This window comes from Anomalospiza imberbis, chromosome 1, assembly GCF_031753505.1.
Source record: "Anomalospiza imberbis isolate Cuckoo-Finch-1a 21T00152 chromosome 1, ASM3175350v1, whole genome shotgun sequence".
Lineage (NCBI taxonomy): Eukaryota > Metazoa > Chordata > Aves > Passeriformes > Viduidae > Anomalospiza > Anomalospiza imberbis.
Genome location: NC_089681.1, coordinates 128619083 through 128629662, shown reverse-complemented (window position 1 = coordinate 128629662; position 10580 = coordinate 128619083). Strand labels below are relative to the sequence as shown.

The following is a 10580-nucleotide window of genomic DNA, read 5'->3' as shown; positions in this document are numbered from 1 at the left end:
CACAGTCTCGTTTTATCTTCTGACCTAACCGCTTCCAAGTCTACACAGGCGACCCTCAATACTCCAACACCCCACCCGCTCCAGCAGCCGCAGCTCCAGGACCCGCGCTGCCGGGACTTGTAGTCGGGCTGGCCGGCCGGGAACTACCGCTCCCAGGGAGCCGCGGGCGGGCGCGGTCAGGTGGCGCCCAACATGGCTCCCAACATGGCTCCGCCGTGCCCCGGCGCCTTGCGCGGCCGCTGAGCGCAGTCGGGGCGGCGGCGGGGCCATCATGCAGAAGATCAAGTCGCTGATGACCCGCCAGGTGAGCGGCTCTTCTCGGGGGGCGGCGAGGTACCGCGACAGCTGAGCCGGGCTCTCCTCGGGAACGCCGTGCCCGAGCACTCCGGAGAGCGGCCGGTGCGCGGGCATCGCCCGCTGTCCTGCCGGGGAGGGAAGGCTTGCGGCGTGCGAGCTCCCGCTGCACACGCATCCGCCTTGTTTCTCTCTTCCGAGAAATGGAAGCGTGCGCAGGTGCCAACGCGTAGCTCGGGTCACAACAGAGAAATGGTTGTTGAAGATGACAGGGCGGGCCCGTGTCAATTTGCTTTTTTGACATATAATTTCAAAATTATCAGGGCTATGGTTCTGTAAAATAGCTTTGTCTGGCAGCAAATGCTTTTGGTCCAAAGGGAGGCGAGGCTGAGAAGGTGCCAGGGACATACTTGGGTGGGCACATAGTGAGTGTGTGCCAGAGCACTCGGTGTGTGTCTGTCAGCTCACTGCTGTCTGCTACTTGTACCGCTTGTCTCCAGGATTATGTAGATCTAAGCCTACGTTTGGACCAATATTTCTAAGACTGAGAGTCATTTTAAGGAAGTGTGTCAGCAGAACATTCCAGTTATTCACATATATAAGATACCCCTGAAAAGAAGCCTGTTTATTTGTGTCTAATTGGAGAACTTAAAAAAATCGCCTATGTTGCCCACATCAGATATTCTTGATAGTTATAGAAAATCACGGGGAAGTTAGAAGCTTTTATTTCCCCCTAAAACTATGCCCTCAGAGTAGTGATCCTTATGCAGGGCTTAAAAATGAACACTTGTGTGAAAGTGGAACCAAATCTGTTCCGCTTCAGTAGAGGGTTACATGATTTGTTTTGAGCTTGACTAGGAGGAGTGCTGGGAAGCCTGCCCAGTGTGGAGATGATGTTTTCTGCAAATAACAACTTAGGGAATTTTCAGTCATTTGGAAAGATTAGGTTCCATTTACCATTTAATAAGTGGAACCTTTTATTTCTTCTGGAGGTAAGTCACTAGAACTGCATATTTTTGAGAGGACTTGGGACGATTTTGTGTGAAGCATGAGAAACTGCAGCAGTTGCTTTGCTTGTTTCTTACTGTGAATTTCTGATGCGTAGAGGTGAGTCATCTTTGATGGTGGCAGCTGCGGAGGGAGGATGTTTTGAAGTGATGTGCAACAAAATCTGAGAATCAAAATCAAAATGGAGAGGTTTTGCATCTTGAGAGGATGAAACAATTGTAAAATGTAATTGTTAGCACTGAAATTATGTACAACACTTCATCAGTTTCAAAGAATAAATACAAACTTTCTCACCATAAACTAACATAGTACTTGCACAGGTACTTTTAGAAATATAGGTACCAAGGACCAGAAAGGGGCTTGGAAAAAATACTGTTAACATTGATCACAAAAGCAGGAGGAAAGTCTGCCTGAAACTTGTGACTCACAGGAACACATTGAAGTCTCAGGGGAAGCTGGAGTTAGAACCATATCTGAAACCTGAATGTGTAGATTAATTTCTGCCTAGGGAGCTGGCAGAAAAGACACTAAGCAGCCTGTTCAGTGGTATTGCTGCTTGAAATGGTGAGATGCTGTTTCAGGTTGTCAGGAGAAGTTGTGGATGCCCCATCCCTGGAAGTGCTCAAGGCCAGGTTGGATGGGGCCCTGAGCAACCAGATCTAGTGGAAGGTGTCCCTGCCCATGGCAGGGCTTGGAGCTGCATGATCTTTAGATTCCTTCTAACCCAAACCTTTCTATGAAAATTGTGAATATGTTTGATATTCAGCAAACATACATGCTCTTCATGTTGCTATATGTGTTATAAGGAGTAATAATTACATAAAGCAGCTAGTGTGGATTATGCAACCTTTTCAGTTCAGTTGCACATAGGGAAAGCCAGTCCTAGTAGTGGAATATCGTAAGTAGAAAATATGCCATCAAGCAGAAATAATCTTGGAATAGAGTAGCTGGCACCTAATTGAATTCAGTTATTTGATTCCATTAAATCGTTAAGTTAGTGGAACAAAGTATGCTATGTTTTTAGGACACATTCTCATTCTAAAATTTAAGGTAACATCTGGACATTGACAGGAGAATGTGAGTGAGTTTTATAAAGAAAATGTTAGTGAACTGTACTGAAAAGGTACATATTGCAGCATAAAACTGGAAATGCTTAGATGTTTGTAGAGCATAATTTAAATACCAGTGGTCTTTCTAAAATGTGTCTAGAATAAGGTCTTAGCCTTCCAGCTACATGTCAGAGTATTCATTAAGGGACCTGTAGATACCTGTTCAACATCAGGTAAGACTTGATCGTAAGATACATAAAGGAATCAAACTTAACTGATTATTAAAATTCTTTTAAAGGGTCTAAGAAGTCCTCAGGAGAGTGTTAATGACCTCAGTCCTATTGAAAACTTTCGGATTCCTACTAAGGTATGATACAACATCCCTCCTCTCCCACTCCCTTTGTTTTTAGTTTTTCATTTTATAGTTAAATGACACTTAGTTGTGTCTTCTTTTCTTCCTTAACTCCAGGTTTGCTGTTGTTCCTTTTTCAGTTTTATTTCTTGCTGAAAGTCTTTTAGAGTATTTTAATGAATTAAGAGCTGTGAGACAAATCAGTTCACCAACTCCAAATGAATTTGCATGAAAATTTTTTCTTGAAACTTTTCAGTTGTCACTGGATGCTGATCTTAATATTATTTAGCTTTCTTGCTGGAGTGAATTAAAAAAATAAGAAGAAAAAAGAAAAATGCCTTACTTTGGAAAGTAGATGCTGTGTGGATGGCCTGTATAGTTCTAGTTTTAACACTTAGTTTCTTCATGGTTTTGGGGCTGTAAGTATATTTTGTAATTTCATAGTTTTAATCTTCAGCATATATAAATAACTTCATGTTCTACTTTAAAAGTTAGATCTTTATAATAGCAATAGTCTTTGGTATTTTTTTGGATCTCACTATTTAAATGAAGCCAGCTCACTGTCATCTCACAAGTCATGCTGTGTAATCTGTGTGTGAGGAAACAATTGTCACACACAATTGGCTGTTCTTTGTTCCCTGTTGATCTGAGGGGAGGATTCACAAGACTTCTGTGGTTGTTGTCTGTTATTTTCTATGACTTTGGTCTTTGCCTTTAACCAATAAGATACTTAAATTACTGACTTGAATTTAGATGACCTATTTTACAATAGTTAAAAAAATCAAACTGAAAGACCCCTTGTGTTTCTTTGTCTCTCCCTTACTGTGTAATATGTTGCTTGTGCTGAGGCAGATCAGAAAATTAGCATTGCTGTGTATTTCAAAAATCAAGTAAGAGTCTCTGAATTGGTACATTTACTTTATACTTTATTAAACAGTGGCCAATATATTGATATCAAAGATCAAAAGTATTCAGTTGCAGCAATGGTGAAAAATTTGTCACATCTCCATTGCTTAAATTTCACAATTGCAGATTATTCCTGCCCCTCCCTGAGCAACCAGTTTTTTGCCAAGTTGGCTCTCCAGGTAAAAATGGATGTAGGGTATCTTGGCTGGATTTCCATTCTGTAATGGTTTGATATTATATGTCTGATAAGTCTACACTGTGTAGCAATAGCTGTTTTTATTTAACTCTTGAATCATTAAAGTCTCAAGCTCTTTTGATGACAGAATGGTTATGATGCTGCACTTCCATTGTCACACTTCCACATTCAAATTGGTATCTCCAGACTGATTTAGGGCAAATGTTACTGAAAACTTCAAAAGCTGCATTAAAGCTATACAGAACTATACAGAATGAAAGGCTGCAGGGTCAGCATTAATTAGGGCCAGTATGAATTACTGGTAAAAGGACAAGCCATTGGTTCGACAACCCTAGGTACAAACCCATGTTTTTTGAGATGCCGGACTACCACACTAGTTTGGAGTTCAAATGGGAAATAATGGAGGACAGGAAGAAGCATATGCTGACATTCCATCCCCTGAGGGCAAACCCAGCAAAATTCTTTTGGGTCTTGATATCTGAAAGTTGTTGATTTGCTGACTGTTTGCTGACTGTGGCCAGCATGATGAAGTGATGACTGTATTCTTCAATTTTTTATTTTCAGGCAATGAAATTGTTAGGCATTTGGATATTTTAGTAAGTACCTGAGTGATTCACTCAGGTTAACTGGTACTCCAATAAGTTCTGCAACTAGTTTGAAAAGGTTCCATTTCTTATCATATGAAGGCGAATCACCAGCAAACTTGCTTAACTTCTTAATACAGACTCATGCAGCCAACTCAGTTGCGTAGGGAAATCTCAGTAGGAAGGAAGTGTATAGCAGGTTGAGTCTGATAAAGTCTCATAAAGTAGAGAAGCCAAATCTGAACTGCGAGGCTGGATATAACAGATTGCCCAGAGAAGTTGTGGATGCCCCATCCCTGGCAGTGTTGAAGGCCAGCTTGGATGGAGCTCTGAGCAAACTGGTCTAATGAAAGGTGTCCATGACAGGAGAGTTGGAACTAGATGATCTTCAAGATACCTTCCATCATTCTCTGATGATTCTTTGATGATTCTATGATATCTAGAAGAGAAAGAAGGACATAATATCTATTTTGACTGAGATACCTTACTTCATTGGCATACCCTGATTACCCAGGGAAATTAATTCTTTTTGTTATTGTTGTTTCCCAAGCTGATAACAGTTTTGTTAGCAGATTCTGTCACAAAAGGCTGAGGTAGATATTTTGCATGCTTGAATTCAAGTGTGTGGGATTAATGGTGGATTGACTTTGAATTTTAGGTTATGTTTATTTTAGTGATAATCAGCTCATATGCAATATACAAATAGTATTTGACTTTGTAGCTTATCATGGTAAATAGCACTGAGATTTTTTAAAAAATATTTTTCCTATAGATAGGGGAATGTGGGTTTCTATTTCCCAAGCAGTAGCTGAGTGCTTTTCAGGAGTGCATTAAGTAGTAGTGTGGCTAACATATGTTCTGTGGATAGGCTTTGTTGTTCTCTCCATCAGGAGAGTTGTTTTCAAAGTATAATGTTTGTTTTGGTAGAGTAAGAGCTTTTTAGTAGGTACTCTCTACACATATTAAACAAGGGAAGAGCAAAAGGAGGTTCTGAGCATTTTCTGTGAAAGACAGGGAATACCACAAACTTCTCTGTTGCACTACCTTCCCTAGCTGGGGAAGGGGGAGGGAGGGGCAGGGAGAAAAAGCAAAGTAAGTTTATAGATATGGTTATACATTGTATTTTATTATATTATAGACATTAATTGTTATATAAAACACACAGAGAAATATTAGATTGTTATATATATAGTTATATATGTGTATTGTTACATTAAATATATACTGTTATGGTATAATATAATATAATATATATACATTAGATCAGATATTAGATAAAGATTCTTCACCCAAGGGTGGTTGAGCACTGGAACAGCTCTCCAGAGAAGTGGTCACAGCACCAAGCCTGACAGAGTTCAAGAAGCATTTGGACAATGTTCTCAGGCACACAGTGTGATTTTTGGGGATGGTCCTGTGCAGGGCCAGGAGTTGGACTTGATGATCCTTGTGGGTCCCTTCAAACTCAGTGTATTCTGTGATTATAAGACAAATATAATCTCTAAACATATCTTTGTATATAGATAGAATTCAAAGATTGTGTTTGCATGTATGTATACAGATACATATATAAATGCATTCATACTTTTATTTCACAGTGGTGCAGTGTTGCAGTACAGCTGCTGATTGAATCTGTTAAGCACGGCCCTTATCCTGGTATTTAGGATTGGATTTTAGCACAGGTGTTATCCATGTTCAGAGTGGAGGGATATAAATCAGCACAGCAGCATATTCATTGGTGTGTTTTTGGCTCATGACAGAAAGGAAGGCTGTGTCCAAATCAGTATAGTGCAGACTTGGCCCCTGGTAATCTCCAGATAAAAGTGCATAGGCTGTTGCTGAACTTCAGCTTTTAACTAGATTAGAAACAGTTTAGAATTTTTTTTCTCTGAGTGGTATCAGTTAACTTTTTTCAATGTCTTCACTTCCCAGTCTTTTAGGTCATGGTGACTGGAGTGCAGAAAGTGTTTGCTTCTGCTCCTTACAAGTAATGCTTCATTCAACAGAGCAATATTGGTTTTGCTGCTACAGGCAACATAGCATACAAGGAGAGTGGGAGTGTGATGCACTGGGAAATAGCTGGGTGGACGTCTAAAACTTGCTGAACTGCATTTCAGATGAGTCTGCAATGAGATGACTCTTCTGAAATACATTTCAAGGAATTGCCACAGGCTTCTAGACTATAAACTCCTATTTCCATAGAACAGAAAGACAAAATGATGTGAGATGTGTGTGGATGCAAGCACTTTTGTTTAGCAATGGCTTTTTCGAGCACGCAGAGCTGTCAGACGTTTTTCCTTCTTTCTTTTCCTTCCCAGACGCTGTCTTTCACTGATCTATTCAGGTGACATAATGAGAGAGGCCTGCTGCTGAAGGTTGCACTAGTGGTTACCTGACAGGATAAATTGTTTTTCCATGAAAGTAGGATCCTGAAGTCTGGGGAAAAAAAAAGGTGCAATTGGCACCGCAAGTGACATGAGCTTTAGGTAGGAGGTGAGGCCTCTTGTGAATAAGACTTTGGGAAAATGAGTAGCCTGTGAAACAGTATCTTATACCAGGCTGTGTTGGCCCATTATTGATTGGAGAGTTCCTACTGCTGAATGCATGTGTTAACCTGGACAGGTGAATTGAAGTGAAGATTGTGGGGTCCACCTTGCCAATATGCTGCTCTTCCTGACCTCTTGTGTATCTAATTAATTCTGTTTAGCAATGGCAAAGTTCTCTGCAAGGGTATTATAATAAGATTCCCTCTGTTGCAATTTTTGACAGGTTTTTCTGTTCAGAATAGCACTTGGAATTGCTGAATTAACATAAGATGTAAAATTATAAATGTGTTTTAATGCTGACTTTTTTTTCTTTTTAAGGAAGATACTTATATGGCAATAGATAGACGAGTTTTGGGGTGGGAAAATACCCTGAGGGATTTAATAGAGCTTCTGTCTTTCCTTTTACTGAGTGTGTGAGTAGTAAGTCCACAGAGCTAAACCGGCCCTTTGCCAAGACCCCTGAAACTACGGGCTTATTTCTACATAGTAAAATTGTTTTTGTGTATCTGATTGAAAGGATGAGGAAAATGGAATATCAGCAAATAAACTTTGGTCGGGACTTTGCCTCCTTTAGTGATGAGTGAATAAATTTGCCTTCACTCTGTTGGTTATTTCAAACTACTGGAGCGTGATGTCCTGAAAGCTGCAGGTTATCATGGCAGAAGGTCTGCTGTCAGATAATGTAATTTATGGGGGAGCTAAAGTTTATCCTGGAGAGTTATAACTAGACTGCTTTTCTAGAAAAAAATAAACAAGGTAAAGAAAAACCTTGTCATTTAATAAATATTTCCCTGAGTAGTGTTTTGGCAAGAAACAGTCTGACGAGTGATCTTTCTGAGACAGAATAAAATGGTTTCTTAGCAATTTTCCTAGGCACTCCAACATCAAATCCAGATTATGTGTCCATAATGGCTTTCTTAATGCATCTTTAGCACATGTAAATCACCACTGACCTATGGTATTGAGATATTTTTTCACCAACATGACAAGGTATCAGTAGTCCAGAATTTCAAATGATCCTAAGCATTTCTTCTTTGGTTAGTTTTTAATCTTTTTTTTCTTTTAGGAAACAGCCATGCAGGAACTTGTAGGCAAATAATGGATGGTAAATTCAATTACTCCATTTGCAGTGGTTCAGTGGACCCCGTTGCCTGTCTTGGATAATTTTCAATTTCAGTTTCATATTGCTAAAACTCAGTGTACTGTAAGACATGAAACTGATTTACAGTGGGGTGTACATTATAAAGCTACCATTGCAATACAGAGCGATATAATTGTATTATTTCCTTGTTTCTCTCGGTCTGTCGGTGCCGTCCATGTCCTGTCTCTGGTTGGGCGGGGATTGCTGAGTTCACCTGCGCTGGTGGCAGTGACTGCATCAGGCGTTTCAGGGGGAGATCGGGGACGCCTGGGGCCTGACGGGCGGGAGCTGCTCGAGGGCTTTTCTGCGGTTCCGCGCTGCCTCCTCGATGGTTTTTCTCCCGTTCCCCGCTGCCCCGTCCCGGCTCGGAGCCTCCCGGCTGCGGCCTGGCCCGCGGCCCAGCGGGGGCGCCCGAGCACCGCCGGCGGCCGCGCCTGGGGCCTTCCCTCGGCCTCGCGTGTGGCCGCTCGGGGACGCCAGATACGCTTGAAACCCGTTTTTCTCTGTATCGGAGTCGTTGCTTTTTATTTCCCCACCGCCCCACCTTTTTCTTCTTTTCCTCCCCCCCTCCCCCATATTTTTTTTCTTGTGAGAAGTATTTCAGAATTTCAGAGGAGCAGCGGCTCTTCCGATGCTTTTCCAAACCGCCCACTTGTGACGCCTTGGCTGCCTCTTACTGCGCAGAGAGACAGCGCCTTGCTGTGTATTGCAAGGGTCACTTTGCCTCGGAACGTCTGCACATTGACCTTACCTCGGGTGATGTGCAAAATAAGCAATTTAGTGGTTGTTCAGTCATTTAGTAGAAATTCGGATACCACTAGCTGGTAAAATAAACCTTTGAGCTCCTTGTGATGAACATAGCAGCACCTTGCCCCAGTGGAGTAACTCAGAGCTGCTGGGAGGCTCAGGGTCATTATGGGACTCTTCAGTCTGCTGGATTGCTTTACCAGAGTTTAATTTCATTATCGAGCAATTTGATCCATCTTATCTTTACTTTTGATGAAAGAATATTCTAGCACTTCTCCCTTTGGAGTCCCCGATAAAGGATTTTTCATTGTTTTTGAGTGAATGGCATCCAGTTGAGGGCCAGTATTAGTTGCAATGTCCAATGCAGCAGAGGAAGAGGAGGTTCAGGCTCAGTCCTTGGTTTGCTTCAACCACTGGAAGCATCTGGGTTGTCGGGGAGACCTTCCAGAGGAGATCATCACAGCAGGGAGGGGGATGCTTGTCTCTGGAATATTAGCTTTCACAAAGCTGGCAGCACATCTCTGCTTAGACCACCGTGCTCGAATCTGAGAGCTGTTAATCTTGTGCAAAGAAGGGCCAATCTGTTCAAGTTTTATCTGTAGAAATCAAGTGTTTCATGGCATGACTTTTATTTCACTGGATGTGAGGGCTGAACTGAAAAGTTATGCATTTATAATGACACTATCTACCTGTCATTTACAAAGAGGGTTCTTCTGTTTTAAAAAATGCAGGTTTTATTTGGTTTTTTTATGCAATTTTTTTTCTCCTGGAGAAATAGTCTGCCAGTTTATTTTTAGTTTATTATTAGTCTGCCAGTTTATTTAGAATTTCTAGAGGTAAGGAGGAAGAAACTGGACTCAACATGCAATTGGTGCCATAAATTGATGAAGAAGTTTTAAAGTGGTCTGCAACATTTATGTCTACAGTATGTTTTTTGAAAAATTTTAAATGTCTTGCTCTCCGTAGTGGGAAGTGCAAGCCACAGTGTACTGTACTTTCTGTATTTTGCCATTACTTCGTGTGCTAATGTTGGAAGTGGCTTTTGAAAGATGTTAGTTTTGTTAAAACGTCATTCTTCCTAGGGTGTGTTATTACATTATGGAAATTCTTTTTTGTTTTGTGCAGGAGGAGCTCAGAGAACTACATGAAGAACCAACTGATCCTCAGGCACAACAGGAAATAATTAACAGCATTGAAGAAGTTTATTTTTCCAATGACTCCTTTGATATTGTGAAGTATGAGTTAGAGGTAAGCTGTCATCTTAAAAGAAAAAATGGTAACCTAACAAAAAATGAAGACCAAAACTATGCTTGTTTCTGTGAGCTATTTTTTGTTTCTTAGATCTTGTATTAATACAACGCCGTATTCCCCTATGCCCCCTGCGGTTGTGTGCAGCTTCTAGCATAGAATATTGGTGCATATATATAGTATATAGTCTCTTCTTCTAATGTGGTGGAATGTGCTAACAGGCATTTTGTAATTTAAACTATATTGAAAAAGTCAAGATAGCTGAGGAACCAAATCTGTTCTATATTTTGTGTATTTTTTTAGCAAACTGACAGAGACAATTTCTGTGATAGGGTGGTTATGTGTATACATATATTACTTTAAGGTAATTATAATATTACATGAGGCAATTATGATCATATGTTGTATATCTTAACACTTATTGATTTCAGTATCCATCATTTGAAAAAATGGATTAATTCAGCAAATTAGATTACAGAAGCCATAAGAATGTTTCTTTAATGAAACTGATT

At 40.7% G+C, this 10580-nt stretch overlaps 1 protein-coding gene across 3 annotated transcripts in view; it reads left to right on the top strand.

The window, feature by feature from the left end:
• The first annotated feature begins 135 nt into the window (after window positions 1-135).
• Window positions 136-10580, top strand: part of VPS50 (VPS50 subunit of EARP/GARPII complex) — a 78736-nt gene continuing 68291 nt past the window's right edge. Inside the window, exons 1-3 of one of the 3 annotated variants that reach the window (XM_068211019.1) lie at window positions 136-304; window positions 2650-2718; window positions 9946-10068. In XM_068211019.1, coding sequence (XP_068067120.1) covers window positions 272-304; window positions 2650-2718; window positions 9946-10068 — 225 coding nt within the window. In that variant the 5' untranslated portion in view covers window positions 136-271. Of the gene's footprint in view, window positions 305-1169; window positions 1287-2649; window positions 2719-9945; window positions 10069-10580 lie in introns of those variants that run through there. The other 2 variants (XM_068211029.1, XM_068211010.1) reach the window with 2 other exon arrangements.